Raw genomic sequence first — 16,643 nt, forward strand, 5'->3', positions numbered from 1 at the left:
GTGGTTTCTAAATGCTTAAAATAAATCCATAACATTACAGAAGGAAACCAGTTGTAATTGAAGTACAGTTATGAAAGTATTTTTAAAAGCAGATTCAGACACCACAGGCTAAGAAATCCTGCTCTAGGGCAAAGAGTTGATGATCTAGGCCAGAGGCATCAGAATGAATGTATCTGGAACCAAATTAAAACACAGTTGGGAAATACTTAATAAAATAAATAAAAATACAGTAGAACATGGATAATGCTAATATGTGATTTTCTAAATCAATATGCACCCATTACAGAGTGACCCCATTTCCACTTGAATTTAATGCTTTCTATTTGTGTTTGATACCACTGGTTGAGGCATCCAGTGGGAAAGTAAAGAAACTATATTTTGCCCTGTAAAAGAGCACACCAACCTTTTTTTTTTCCTAGGTCATGATTGGTCTGATAGCAATGCTGAGCCCAAGTAAGAATCTGCAAGGCACTCACATAAATACAGAGTTTATGATCTTTAGTGCTTCAGCTTTGTGACGATTTACCCTTATCACACAATACATAACCTTTGTTCCCCTCTTGTTTCTGAATTTGAAGCCATCTTCTAAATTGTGAAGTTACCCTCATGTGTGAGGTGTTTCCATATTTGGAGTATCTTGTGAACTTTTAAGATTCCACAGTAGTAAAAGAATCCTAGTTTAAAATTCCCAAAGATTTGAATGAGGAACTTAAAGTTACATAATCGCAAGCATTTTCCCTCAGAATGTTTTTTTTTTTAATCAATTCTGTCCAGGAATCACCTCTTTCAGTGACTTTTAGACAATCTTGTTTTTCATCACCTTTACAGAGACCCAAATGGATAATCACATCTTCCTGTTTTTCAGTATTTCTTCCCTCCACTATTCCACCAAAGAAGAATCTAGATATACAGAATACACTATATCTTGAACTAAGACCTAAAATTTCATCATTTTATGGAATACCATAAAATTAATAAATGCAAAATCTTTCCTTTTCCTCCAAGGGCAACATAAGATGTTTATTCGACATTTGTTGCACTTCTTTGATGGTTTTTTGTTTGTTTGTTTGTTTTGGGGGGGTTTTATTTATTTATTTATTTTGGTGAGGCAATTGAGTTTAAGTGACTGCCCAGAGTCACACAGTTAGTGAGTGTTATGTGTCTGAGGTCGGATTTGAACTCAGGTCCGCCTGACACCAGGGCTGGTGCTCCATCTACTGTGCCACCTAGCTGCCCCCCCCTTTTTTTTAAGAAATTGTAATGAAAACTTTTTATGTTAAGTCAAAACCAAATGCAGTTTTACCTGCATTTGATATATGATCTTAAGTCACTTGACCTCTGCTGCCTCAGTTTTCTCAACTGTGAATTGAGGATAATAATAGTATCTATCTCCCAGAGTTGTGAGACTCAAACAAGATTTGTAAAGCATTTACCACAGTGCCTTGCACATAGCAGGTGCTACATAAATGCTAGCTATTTAATATTATTATTACACTTAACTGTCATAAAGATCAGTGCTTTCAACAGAACCAGAATTTTCAAATGGGGATAGGTATTAATTTTATATGCATCAACGTTAGATTATTAAAAACAAAGTAATAGGTACTATTTCTGTGACATTAATTTTTTCATAGCAAACAGGAAAACCTGTTTTTAAAACTTCATTGCTGCATGTTATAATTTTTGTTGGCTCGGATTTGCTTTACTTTCAAAATTAAGGTGCAAGAACTCTTTTATATTTGAATATCATTCCTAAATCATAAGCTCACAATTTCTGTTTTTATAATTAGAAAAATGAGAGTCGTCAACTCACCCAGATTCAGTACATAGCCTGGCCTGACCATGGAGTTCCTGATGATTCAAGTGACTTTCTTGATTTTGTCTGTCATGTGCGAAATAAGAGAGCTGGCAAAGAAGAGCCTATCATTGTTCATTGCAGGTATTCTGTTTCCTGACTCTTTGAAATGAACAGGTGCATAAATAGGTTATCTGAAAGGAAGACTATTTATTATGTTTTATCCTTATGTATCATTCTTTAAACTATAATTAATTTAGCCATCATACAGTAATTTAAGGCTTACAGTTATTCCTGCTCATCTTTGACAAGTTGACTAGAGATATAGAATTAGAATTGTTGGGCTTCCCATATGGAAGAGGAGGCAGCTAGTTTTTTTTTTTTAATTAAATTTTATTTTCAGTTCTGAATTATCCATCCCCTCTACCCTCCACTACCATTGAGAAAACAAGAAAAACAAAAGTCCATTACAAATATATATAGTTATACAAAAGAAATTATGGCATCAGTCATATTGAAAAAATGAGGAAGGAAGGAAGGAAAAGGAAAGTGCAGTGAAAGGTATAAACAAAATGCTGTTAGAATTCAGATAAGGGAGAATTCTTTCCAGCTGGAGACAATTAGGAAAGGGGCTTATGAAAAAAATGGCATTTTGTTAAGCCCTAAAAGATGGATAGGAACTAAAAAGGTACAAATTAGGAGGGCATTTTAGACAGAGGAGATTGAAGTGATCTAAAAGGAGTTTCCTCTCTTTCTCACCACCGTTTCTCAGAACTTCTAAGTATCATCACTCATTTTCTCCTCTGTCTCAGATGAAATAGAGATGTCCCAGGTACTCTTTCTTAAAGCTGTTCTCTCTCTTTGTCCTTACTCCCTTCTCCTTTATCATGTCTTCCTCCAAGACTCTGATAATCATTCTTTGTCTCTCATCCCTCCTGTCTCCTTTGGAATAGATTTGTATTTTCAGAGCCTAGCAAAGTATTTTACACATAGCAGACACTCAGTAAATGTTTATTGAATGGAATGCATGGTCCGTCTCTAGGTCTTTGCTGTCACCTTCTCATTTGCCTACAGACATACCTAGGTCTCCTCAAAAAATAAATCAAACCTTAGTGTAGTGGGAAGAATGCTGAACTTGGCCTTAGTAGACAGCAGGGGTTACCTCATAGTCCTAACACATATTGTTCAACAAGTATTGAATTAAAAAAAAAAAAACAAACAAAACAGACAAACAAAAAAACAACATAGGGGCAGCTAGGTGGTGCAGTGGATAGAGCACCGGCCCTGAAGTCAGTTCAAATCTGGCCTCAGACCAACACTTGACACAATAGCTGTGTGACCCTGGGCAAGACACTTAACCCCAATTGCCTAAAAACTAAAAAAAAAAAAAAAAAAGTATTGAATTTCTACTCTGTGCTGAGCACTGGAAATCCAAATACAGTAAATCCTACTCCAAAGGCAGTTGTATTCTAACTGGGGAGACAATGAGGACATAAATTAGCATATGGAGAATAAGTATAAAGAGAATAAACAAAGTAGTTAACATCAGGGAAGTTTGAAAGGGAAGATATTAGTAGTAGTTTCTTACTTTACAATTTTTACAGCTTTTTTTAAAAAATCAATTTGCTTACAAGCACTTGTACTTTTAATCAAGTTGCTAAAAAATAAATGTAAATTTTTAACCAATATTCTTATTTCTAATTGTGGAAAAAATGGTAACTTGGGGAACAATAAACAGGAGAATTTTGTTCAAGTTCTTAGACCATTATTGTTCTTATTTTCTTCTTAAAATCCTATTTCTGTAACTAAAATTCCATTGCAGACAGCCCATGCTTACAAATAGAATATGATCATTAAAGTTTCAATTAAATTTTTTGTAATGCATCTCATTTATAAGAATTCATCAAGAAATTTTTCAACCAAGTTCCCTACCCCATTTATTTCTTTTTTCTAGTGCTGGGATTGGACGAACAGGGGTTCTTATTACTATGGAAACAGCTATGTGTCTCATTGAGTGCAATCAACCAGTTTATCCACTAGATATTGTAAGGACAATGAGAGATCAAAGAGCCATGATGATTCAAACACCTGTAAGTATAGTGCTTTTTATGCTGAATGCAAATAGTAATTTATTATACACTACACTTATTTTATCTTTACATCCCCAGCAAATTTTTGTGTTCAGGTATTTTGTAAGTGCTTTTGTGGGGGGGTGGGGGGGTGGTTTGGAGTGGCCATGGAGGTGGTAACCAGACCTGTGATTTCATCCCAGTCAGAAAATTCTCTCTTGAAACACATTAGCAACCTAACTGCAGTTTATGGTTATAGAGAGGTGTCAGGCCCTGAGAAGTTGTGGTTTCCCCGTGATCACACATCTTCTGTACACCACAGGTGGAACTTGAACTGGGGCCTTCTTGACATTAAGGCCAATCTTCTGTCTACTATGCACGCTGATGTTTTACAAACGAGCATATCAATTATTTAATACCCAGACTGTCTCTGCCCAGTATCATATACATCATGGGGAACAATAAGAATCATACAATCACTGAATGAAGTATCTTAAGAGAGCCTCCAGTGTAATAGCTCTATTGAAATTCTTAAGTCTGTTATAATGAAATTTCCATTATTATAAAATAACCTGGAAGTTAGGCTATTGGGTGACTATGATCAAATTGCATTAAATCAAATCCAAACAAAGAATCATAGAATCTTAGAGCTTGAAGGGAATTTGGTCTAATTTCATTTTATTTTATTTTACATCAACAAATTTAATTTGTCCGAAGTAATTTGCACACCACATACATGAGGAATTCAGACAAACATATAAAGATTTGTATGAACTGTTACAGGGTCAAATAAAGCAGAAACAAAAAGCAATATACACAGTGACTGAAACAATGTAATTGAAAAGATCACTAAAAGGAAATAAGACTCTCAGTAAAGGAAAAACTAATGAGGGTCCTGGAGAATGGATAATAAACTTATGTCACGGTCAGTGACTTGGCCAAAAACCAGTGCATTGACCTACTGGAATAGAACATTGTCTCTGTTGTCAGATGTGGTCACTTAATCAGGTTTTGTTTGTTTGTTTTAATTTCTGTTTATAACAAAGAAAGGTTCCATCCAGAGGGGAAGATGGTTTTTTCTTCTTTTTCTTCCAGAAATTTTAGTAATGAAAAAACAAAATGCATCAACAATACTTTTGAAAATCTCATTAAAAAGCATTAACTTGGTATTTTAAATAGTATTTCATAGAAAGAAAAATGTAATCAGAGTTGTATATTTTAATAGTAAGCTAGTCAAGAAAGTCTTACTCTGAATGTGCAAGACCAAGATTTTAAATTTCATTGTTAATGACCTTTCAAATACAGATATAACTCATTTATGTTGAGGCCATAAATTCAGTAATGCTCTCAAAGTACATATAACATGATGAACAATTAAACACTGCCCTTGTATAGAACTGGGTGAGAGCAAGAGTCAGATTCACAATGGAGAATACATTGGCAAGCTAAAAACTCAGGGATGAAAAAAAAAACCTTTTGTATCAAACTTCATTTCCTCTTAGTTTCTTTTGTTTTTTTTTAATAATTAATTTGTTTATTTTTAGTTTTCAACACTCCCATAAGATTTTGAGTTTTAAATTTTCTTCATTTCATTTTAAAGGTATGGAAATTGAGGCTTAGAAAAGTTTAAGATATTTGAAATACATATAATCTCTACATCGATTTAATAATAGATCAGTAAAAGTTACTTAATACTTAGAAGGTTTTGAATTTTTAAAGATAATCATAGAATTTTTATTCTCATTTTTTTTTCAAATCAGTGAATTTAATCATCATGTTTTTTGGATTAGTCTGTGGTATTTGATTTTGTTTTAATATTTTGTATTAACCAAAGGATCGTATGGAATTAAGTTAATGTTCTAATAAGAAAGCGTGACCTATATTATTGATACTATCTTTTTCTCTAACTGATTCCATCTTCTTTTTCAGAGTCAATACAGATTTGTTTGTGAAGCTATTTTGAAAGTTTATGAAGAAGGACTTATTAAACCTTTTAAGACATAGTTGCATAAATAAGAGAGCAAAAGGGCTGGGATCTTTGTTGAGACATTTTTGTCCGTTATAACAGAACTGGCTGTATTCACTGTGCCACCATAATACTACTTACAGACAATGGCATCAGAGAACAATGAAGAATTGACAAAAGACAGAAAATTCAGCACTGTTGCACTTTACATTGAAACAAAAGTCAGTCTCTCAAACTCTATAACTCTTATGTTTGAAGACTTTATTTCATTCTTTGCTCCGAACAAAAAAAAAGATAAATGAGCTTAAATGGGTTCAGAATAATTTATGAAATGTCATGGTAATGCTCATCCAGTCCTCTTCTGGTTGGATTGATAAAAACAAGGCTCGGAATTCTTACCATCTATGTTACACACCTGCATCTTGGAAACAAAAAATAAGTAAACATCAGATATTAGCCACAGTCTTCTCCGGTGTTTCATATATTTACAGTGTACTGGGTCTTTTTTTTTTTTTAAGTCATTAGCAATATTCTGAATATTAGCCAATACACTGCCTATTAATGTGGCATTTTACCCAACACTCCCTCGAAATAGATCTGCTGATTATTAGAAGAAAAATGGAATTTTCTTTTGTTAGAAAGATGCTTATTTGCCAGCATCTTATAAAAAGTATAAATATGAACCTGCAGAATGCTTGCAATGGATAACATGGCAGTCTTAGTCCATAAAATTGGTTTGTTTCAAGTCATGTAACTTCCCATACATAATGTAAATGAATGCATGCATTATGTCTTAACCCCTTAAGTGCCTTGAGACTTCCCAAATGGCTAATGAAAAGGCACTCATACAACCCTGTGGGGAAGGTGTGTATAGTGTACATTCTCACCTTTTTATGCATTTTGAATGGGTTCACATTTACTAATGGTATCTAGGATTGGAAGTATATAGTGATACAAGGGGTCGGGAAAATGCCATTCCTTTTTGTTCAGTGGTTGCTTGTTCCTGTGAAAAACAAAGCTATTTTGCTTACTGAGTAAATAAGCAGTCTGCTGCTGTGAAATTATTTTAAAATGTGGCACATTCCTTTTGGGGGAGAGGGTTTTCATTTCAGTGAGAGCTACTAGGTTCTTCATATTGGATGTTCAATTTTATCTTTGCTCTTTCTTTTGGTGGCAATATGAAGAATACACTGATACCACAGACATAAATCTGTAACAATGACTTAACGATTTTTTTTCTTCCCATCCCCTGCAAAAATTTACTTTTCTAAACTCATTTTGACTGATGTCACCTTATGTCCACATTGCTCTGTTTGGTTTGGTGTCTTTTAAATAAGCAATGAAGCACTGTTGGTTTGTTTCTAGATTTTTTTTCTTAATTACTATGACTGTGGTTTTTCTTGTCACTGTGGTGTACAATTAAATTGCCCCTATATGCATGTGCTACTTATTTAAATTATATATATATCAGGAGGAAGAGTTTTATCTCTGTAGCTGATATAATAACAAAGTTCATTTTGGTTGTGTATATGTTTATTTCCTTTTTTGTAACCTGTGGGAAGAAAGAATTTTTTAAATCGTCCAGTTTGATATACATAGGGATTTACGCATATATTTTGAATGTGAGATGAAAAGATAATTTTATATATATGTATATATATGTATATGTATATACATATATTATGGCTGAGAAAAGATACTATTTACAAATGGTTTTCTGAAGATTTGTGTATTGTCTTAATTATGTAGAGCATAGGTTCAGATGGGCATTTTAGAATGCCATTTTTGGATGTTAAAAATGTTGCACACTGTGAGAGACTTCAGTATAATCTAAATGAATAATTATAAGTTAATGGAAGTCTCAAATAATCAGGACCTGTGAGGTTTTACAGGATTTTATACTAAACAATAAAATTACATGTAAACTGATAACTGAAGATAAATTCTGTTACTTGTTCCCAAATAACATATTCTTCCCAAAATGAACAATGAAGAAATATAGTTGGTCCTATTCAAAAATCCTGTCCTCTACCAATCACAGATAAATGCAGTGTAGATGCCTATATAATACCAATAGAACTTGATGAAAAGTAAAGAATTCAGTCAAACAGTAAGATAATCTTGTCTACACAATACCAAATAACTAGTTTAACTAATGTGTTTTTTTCCGTTAAACTGAAAATTCAGCCATTTGGTTTGTCACTGTATTAAAAAAAAAAAGTGTGAAAACCAGACCACAGAGGAGGAAATTGTATGAATATGAACATGTGCAAACATTATGATTAGTATCTCTCATCAGTGAGAGTTCTTTTTGAGCTATTGTTGTGAACTGTAATCATTGGTTTTATTTGAGTTCTTATACCTTCATTAGTGCCTATAAGTAAATGGTAACGTGTTTGAATTGTCATAAATATATTTAAATGTCTCACTCTTGCATTTCTTATCAGGGAATACCCTCAAGTTTATTTTTACATCTGTGGTGGAAGCCTATTATCCTCCCAGAGCTAATAAGTTTATTGTCCTTTAACAGAAGAATAACAAAGAGGATCCTGAAGCCATTTTCATGAATATACGTATTCTTTCCTCTTTGCTGAACATTTCTATAATTTTATCTAACTGAAACTTGTGGAATTTTTCAAAAATTTACTTTCAGGTCAAAAATTATTTCTATTTAGTAATGGTCCCTAATTTCAGGATTATTGTTCTGATAACCATCTTTCCTAAGTAATATTTTGTTAGGAAATGCCAACTCTTCTCTCCTTTCCTAAACCACCACCATTCCCAAGAAGAAAATATTGCATTGCCATCCTTAATTTGATGAATGGAAATCAGGATATTAAAAGCATTTATAATAAGAGAGAAAAACCTGTGGTCTCTCTTTTGTAGGTTTTCTTTCCCCATAACACATTAGAGATTATTTGGGTATAAAATATATGTTCACAGTAAGACGAAAAGCAGTATCTCTTAGAATATGTGTGTGAATGTACACACTCATGTGCGCGCACACACACACACACACAAATACACATTCAAGGTGGATCATGGTCAACAGATTTAAATTGCTTTCCAGTGACCTACCAACATAGCCAGTTAAAAAGAATGTTGATCCTCTTGATTAGGGAAATTCAAAGAAAATAATTGATTTTTTAACTGACTTTAATTTTATCAATGTTTTTATTAAGCCATTTCCTTAAAAAAGTTGTTTACTTGGATTTGTCAAGCTTTGATAGAGAAAAGCTATTTTGCATGTATGCTGTGTATATGTGTATTTATATATAGATATAGATATATAGATATATATTTCACAGTAGCTAGCATCAGTGATGGGGAGAATGAGCAATTAATTTTAAGGTCATATTTTTATAATACATGAGCAAATCCAGTGTGTTTGAATTAAAGCCCTATGCTTAGACCTGGAAGTCATCTAATACAGCCCCATCATTTTACAAACAGGCAACCTGATGCCCTGAAAGGCAAAATAATCCACAAGGGAAGATTGGGAGAGAATTGAGCACAATTATTAGGAAAACCAAGGTCCTGAACCCTTGTCTTCAAATTTCTAGTCTAGTATGCTATACCACACTGCCTTCTGATGACTAGAGAGACATCTTGATCCAATGGAAAAAGTACTGACTTTGAAGTCCAAGAACCTAACTTCGGATCTTGTCTCTGATGCTTCCTGCTTTATGACTGTGGGTATATCACTTTAACTCCCTGGGCCTCAGTTTTTTTCCTCATTAAAACAGGAGGCTTGCACTACATGCCTTCTTTGCTCCCTATTCCATCTTTTTATGCTTAGGCATTTAATCTCTTAACACTACAATCCTATGACTAATCATTTGTTCCTGCTTAATATATATTACATATTATATAATATGCTTAAATTCCACAAGTGTTCATGATTTACATTTTTTCATTTTTCCCTGGGAGAGATTTTCATTTCTATCCTCAGTTGCTGTTTTCACTGGATGACAATTATAATGAAGTCATGGGATTTCACTTAAGGAAACAAAAAATTATGCTTCAAAAGGCAGGTGTGAGTAGTGTCCTGATCCATGAATTTGCTTATCTTACCTCCCTCCTGGGATTATTTTAGTCTTTGTAAAGTCTTTAGTCCAATATACTTTGTGAAAACTGGTTGGCATTATAGGAAAAGTTTGGGCTGTAGTTTTGTTATTACAGAGGGCTAATTTAATAAAGCACTTAAAGTCTACCATAAAGATTTAGAACATGTCCGTTACAATAAAAGAATTTATGTTCATATCATGAAAATGTACTGGAATTTAAAAGGAAGCAAGAGTGTATTATAAGAGTGTACTACATAGCATCTGTACTTTACATATCTATTCTTATGTACCTTTGCCAAAGCAGTTTTGTGTTCACAAAAACCATTTATACCACAATGAGTGGGGTATGTTTACAGGCAGTTTTATTGTTGTGGGTGATTTTTTTTTATATAGTTTATGTTAACCTGGTTTTAGCCTATAATAATAAAAGCACTATTAGCCAAGTACAACACAACAGTTATTTGCTGGAACAGAAATCTGGTCAAATGACCAGTGTTTAAAAGTATACTCTTCTTAATTTGATGCCAAAGTATAGTAGATGTCCATTCCCATCTGCTATCTCACTAGTCTACATTAAATTACCCCATTCATCAAAATGACAGACTTTGATTTTTAATTTCAATGGATCTGCTTCGGCTCCATAGCCAGAATTTTGTAGGGGTTTTGTACTATAGCTTTTTTTATGTTGTTTCCACCAAATTAAATAGAAACTGATTACCACTAAATTCCAATGCATCAATATGATAGCATAGATTGTTGGACAGTTTGTTAACCTGTTGTGGTTTTATAACTATGCATTACTTGCTTTCTAAAATACACTTAGGACTGTATTGATAACAGCTCAAATACCATAGCTTCATGGTCTAATGAATAAAAGGGCAGCAGCAGCCTTGGAATCAGTAAGACTTGAGTTGAAGTCTACTTGTGATACGTACTGTGTGTATGTGTGTGTGTGTGTGTGTGTGTGTGTGTGTGTGTGTGTGTGACCACTGACCAGTCACTTAACCTCTCAGTGCTCTAGAAAAATATCTAAAATTATGTATTAGAATTCTTGTTTTATTTCAATCTTTAAATTTCCAGACCAAAGCAGATTGTTTTGCTAGTTGCTTTTCATCATCTGCAATACGATCTCCCAAATTTTCCTTTATTATAGAAGCATTGAAGATTTTTTTTAACAACACTACAGATATTCTTAATAATTCACTCTCATCAAATGCAAGTGTTGCTTCAGCAATAAATTAGATATTATTTCATCTTGGTAAAACTGCTTTGATAAAGTTTTTTAGGTTTTTTTTTCCTGGACTTTATTTTTGTAGCAGATTAAAATCCTTGCCAGTGTAGTGGTCAGAGAAGTTATTCTTTAAATAATTCATTATGATGAGATGACCTGAAAAATTATCTCCTATCAACCCCATACTTTTGTGTAGTGCTTAAGAAATACAAAATACATATATATGTGTGTGTGTGTGTGTGTGTGTGTGTGTGTGTATATATATATATATGTATATGTAAAAGTTGCTATGATTTAAGGCCATGGTTTTAGAAGAAAGTTCTGACACTTATTTAAGCTCTTAAAAATATTTAAAAATTCCCAAGGCAAATATTTAAAAGATTTGAAAGCCTTATCATACCATAAAAGCTTTAGTTAAACCTAACTTTCTATCTGTTGTGGTATAAATGGCCTAAAAAGTGTAAATATATTTTTCTATGGACAAAAAACGGTCAAAACTGCTAAAAACAAAAACAAAAACAAAAACAAAAAACTTTTACTTTAGGTATAAATTATCACTTCTTTAAAAAAGAAAATTTTTGTATGTCATTCATGTTATAAAAGAACATGAATGTACCTTTCAGACATATAAGTAGTTAGAATTATGACTTCGATTTTACAAATAGTTATTTTCATACCGTTTCTTTTTAAAAAAAGGGGGGGTGGCAGAGGGTAAAAAGGAAAAGAAAAAAAAGTAAAGTTTGTTACACTTCCCTCATACAAAATGCAGTTTAACACGTAAGTGGTTTTCATTGTATTGTAAATAGGAGCAATGTCATTGAAGTTTGTGACAGCGTATGATGTACAAATTTCCTTTTTTTCATTTTGTTTTCCTTTTGGCTTTAGGATTGAAAAGTGTAAGGGCCATATATCATTTGTAAAAATTTTAGAATATTGTTTTTAAATGTAGAAGATTTGTATTCTTGAACTCTGAAATATAGATGGGGATATATATGTGGAGGAAATGAGAAAAAAAAGATATTGTCAAATATTTACTGGTGTATTTTATGTATTTAACATGAGGTGATATCTCAAGGGACTGTCACTAAGGCATCCAAAAATTCAGGCAAACATTTTGAGGGTTATAACTTTGGTTTAAGCCAAACAACTGTGGCCTGAATTATATCATTCAAATACACTGAATTTGAGTATAAGTGGAGTACACTGAAGCAATAAAAGTGGTTAGGTTTTTTAATTCTAGGAGTCATGTACAGTCAAGACTATTTTGTCCAAATTACCACGACATACAATTGGTTGCTTGTAATCCTAAATGATTTACTAGCTCATCTGCAAAGAAACTAAAATATGAAACCAACTTTTTTGAATGATCATTTTGTGTAGCAGTTCCTCTAGAAAATAGCAACCCAATAAGCTCATTTCTTGTCATTTTTATAGCTTAGAGGCTGAATTTTTATCCTTTCTCTGTGAAGCATTCTTGTCTCAGTAACTTCTCTCAGTTACTTTCCAGTTGTTTTAATAACTGGGTTTACTTTGAACAATTAGGTTTCCGTGAGGGGGAAATGCTCTAAATATTTGTGGGGCTTATTTTTCCTTTGTCTTGGTTACAGTTCCTTAAAAAAATTAAGTAGCTAGTATCAGGCTTCCCAGTCCTAGAAGATTTGAAAAGCACAGTGAATTATTATCCATTGTGTTTGGCATAAATAAAATGTTTCATTACTAAATGAAATCTTTCACCAAGAGGCACTTACGAATAAAAGGATTCTGATTACATTAGTTTAATTGCAGAGAAGTATGTTTTAATTGGAGCCCTCATCCCCAAAGTCGACATATGGACCTTAGAAAGTGAAAGATGCAGACTTGCCAAACTGTGTTTAAAAGAGTGAGGATGAGTTGCAAACAACCATGTTCTTTAAGTGGAAAATTCAGATTGCTTAAATCTCTGCACTCCTGGAAATGTTATGTATAAGTTATTTGCTTAGTCAAGGTAATACTGGGCTAGAAGATTTACAGATGTTTTCTTAGGTTTCCTGGCATTCATACATTTCTAATACTTCAGCAGTAATTTTCTTCCCATAGATGGGTTTGGAATTAGTGGTGCCACATAGTTTTCTGTTTATAAACCAAATTTGAACATACTGTTTCCTGTAAATTCAATAGTAGCACTTTATATCATGCTTAACTACTGACTTTTTTTTTTGGCAGGGGGCCAAGGGGGAGAATGAAAGGGAGAGAGGTAGAATTCTGAAAAAAGAATTTAATTGATCAGCATGTAGCATTAAAAAAAATTATACTCAACTACAAATGCTTGAAAATATCAACTTGAAATTTACTGAATATCTTCAGAAGTCAATTGGTATAATCTTAGTTGTCCACCTTTCAGCAATTTATTTAATACAAAAAACTGCAAAAGGATTCCCCTTGCTGAACTCTGGGTTCTCTCAGCTGCAGACAGGCTTTGTTTACTATGAACATTTCTGCTTTGCATTATTTTGACATTACATAAATACCTGGAAATATGTATTTTTTGTACTTGTAACTTATTTTAGGTTTTGATAACTAAAGATAAGTAGATAATGTACAACAGTACAATTAAGAGAAAAAAGTCCTAACCCTTTTTACTCTTTGAGGCACATGCCAAAAAATGGGGCGTAAGGGGTTAAAACAGTTTACATTAAGCTGTTTCATTTTCTGCTGTATGTGAGAACACATCTGCTACAAACAAACTGCCCAGCCCTACAGCATCAGGACGTTGCAGTTACCATCCATGTTATCTTATCAAATAAGAAAAGCTAGTCTTTATTTTCTACAGTGTAGGCTTAATTTTGGGACAGATATTTCACTGTATATTTAACAGTGATCTCATTTTAAATAGTAATTTTTGAAAAGATTATTTTTGTGTAGAGAATGTTTAGAATTTTGGTTGTTTTTTTTTTTTTGTTCTTCTTGTTATTGTTTTCCTGGTGCTAGCCTCTGTGTAATGAAAAAAAAAAAAAAGAATCTCATCCATATCATAATCCTAGCAGAAATTATTTCCTGATTACAATAAAGAGTTTCACGTTTCTCCTGCCCCTTTTATTTATCTGATTCCACTGAACTGGACATTGCCTAATGACTATCCCAAGTTTGTAAACTGATCATTTGAAAGCTGAAATCAGTCCTGTGGATTTTTATATTAAGTTTTTTTAAATGACTTTCTATTATTACAAAAAACTCCCCTTTCCCCTCCCCCTCACCCTGATCAAATAAACTCCCTACGGCAAAAGAGCGAAGGGTTCATTTGAAAAAAAAAAATGTATAAACTTGAATTTGGTCAGCACTGGACAATACGAAATTGTCATTGTGCTTTTTTTCACTGCAGCTATTTACTGTATGCTTTAAAAGGGGCTTGTGTATTTTGTCTTCATCTCAGCAAAGATGAAAGCTCTTGCCATCAATACAACAAAATAATCTACAAAATACCAGCAGTTCCCAGGATGAAAATGCTAATTTTCATTAACCAATATTGTTTTAGTCTTAAGAAAAACTTCATTATATCATGTGAGATGCTGTTAAATATTTTGTGGCTATATTTCATTTCTGTTGAAAAAGTTGTTTAGGTAAAACTTGAAAATAAATATAGTTGTGAAACTTAATTGTTCAATTGCAAAATAAAGATGTGCTTTAGTAATTTGAAGTTCAGAGACTTTTGGGACAGTTATTTTTTGGGAGGTTTGAGGGTTATATTCTGGCAACGTTCGTAATCATTAACATTTTGTCCCTTGGATGGGATCTTGAGGAAAGTGTGATAAGTGTAAATTTGGTTCCTACTTGTTACTGGCCCAAGTGGTTGCTGAGTTTTAGGAGGGGAGGGTAGTACAATAAACATTTAATTGGTAGGAGTCAGCACAGTGACTAGATACCTTTTTATAGGCATTGCTCATCAGTAGTTAACATATTACCATGTACTTAAATTATGTCAAATATTTAATACTCATTATAAAGTTTGCAATATTTTTTGTTGTTAATTCTGAAATAAAATATCCCACAGGGCACTATAGTAGCAGAACATGTAAGGAGCCGTTCTCCCTACCCTGCCTCCTCTCCTAGGTGGTTGATGAGCCTTCATTCCCACCCCAGAAGAAGTGAACCCAGAGCCCTCCTTTTCATTCTGATCATCAGCTCTACTCATTCCCAATAGTCATAGGCCTTTCCAAGTCACCCCACCCATTTCAGCATAGGAGAGCACAAGTGCTCACACTTAACTTTTGGTTGCTTGAGCCAGAGAATCGCCAGATATAGTTGGTCTGGTAAAATCTTTATCATCCTCTACAACTGCATTAAGAACCACTGGCCCTTACCATTTGTCCTGCTCTTTATACCCTTTCTGTTCTAAATGATCTTAGTTATTTGAACTTTGGAATCAATACATAAGACTAAAAGGTGAAGAAAAAACTGGTAAAGGAATATAGTAAGGGAGATATTTTTTTAAGCTGAATTGTGACCAGAATAAATGAATACCAGACTCCCAAGAAAAAAATGGCTTGTTGCTTATCAGAGAAGGACTGACTATGAATTGTATGCTTTGACACAGGAACAGTAGGGCTAGTGAAAGAGCCTGTGTCAGCCTCAGCAGGCATTTCTTAAGCATCTACCTTGGTCCAGACAGTGCTAGGTATTGAGGCTTCCACGAGGTGAACTGAGTGCCTTCTAGGAAATGGCTTGTGCAGAGACAGAAAATGGAATGTCCTATGTGAGCAATGACAAGAGGGCCAGTTTTACTGGACCACAGTGCACGGCAGGGAATGCCATATAATTAGCCTGGCAAGGTAGGCTGGAGCTAGGCTTTCAAAGCCAAAGAACCTTATAGATAACAATGCACTTGATCCAATAGGAAGCCACTGTGGTTTACTGTACAAAGAAGTGATGTGGTCATCCCTATTACTGTAGGAATATCCTTTTGACAGTTGTGTAGAGGAAAGGATCTGGACGGAACAATTAGGAGACTACTATAATAGTCCAGGCAAAGGATGTTAGACACACATCGCTACTGAATTCATATACTGAATAAGAAATGTGAGGAATTACAATGAGGCTGAAGTTGGATATCCTCTTCCACAAAAAAAGATTTGCCACACTTACACCATTTACCTCATTTGAAAATTTTGTAGACTAGAATAATGCTCAAGTCTTTTGGCATCACATATCCAGACCAAAAGAAAGAATATTAGCCTTGGAGTCAGAAAGACCTGGAATTGATTCCCATCTTTGACACTATTTGACTACTGGCAAGTCATTTAGCATTCCTGAAATGGTAAGGAAACTGAGTTTCTTTACCTGTGAAACATAGATAATAATAGCTACCTTATGGACTTTGCTGGGTGATACCTGTTAGCACATTAACCTGCTTCTATCCTGTGTTACAGTAGGCGGGGTAGAGAGAAAGATGAGGACCAAACTCACCTTAAATTTGTGAAATGCTTTGCAAACTTTAAAATGCTATATAAATGTCATTTTTAATAGAAAGGCAAATTTGATA

At 33.6% G+C, this 16,643-nt stretch overlaps 1 protein-coding gene across 3 annotated transcripts in view; it reads left to right on the top strand.

Moving 5' to 3' along the window:
- The window catches only part of PTPN4 (protein tyrosine phosphatase, non-receptor type 4), a 235,644-nt gene extending 224,536 nt beyond the window's left edge, over positions 1–11,108 (top strand). For 2 of the 3 annotated variants that reach the window (XM_027854728.1, XM_027854729.1), the window contains exons 25-27: positions 1,791–1,939; positions 3,750–3,885; positions 5,794–11,107. In XM_027854728.1, coding sequence (XP_027710529.1) covers positions 1,791–1,939; positions 3,750–3,885; positions 5,794–5,868 — 360 coding nt within the window. In that variant the 3' untranslated portion in view covers positions 5,869–11,107. Of the gene's footprint in view, positions 1–1,790; positions 1,940–3,749; positions 3,886–5,793 lie in introns of all 3 variants that reach the window. The other variant, XM_027854730.1, reaches the window with a different exon arrangement.
- The last annotated feature ends 5,535 nt before the right edge of the window (positions 11,109–16,643 follow it).

Source organism: Vombatus ursinus, unplaced genomic scaffold (assembly GCF_900497805.2).
Source record: "Vombatus ursinus unplaced genomic scaffold, bare-nosed wombat genome assembly UNPS02010548.1, whole genome shotgun sequence".
Taxonomy (NCBI): domain Eukaryota; kingdom Metazoa; phylum Chordata; class Mammalia; order Diprotodontia; family Vombatidae; genus Vombatus; species Vombatus ursinus.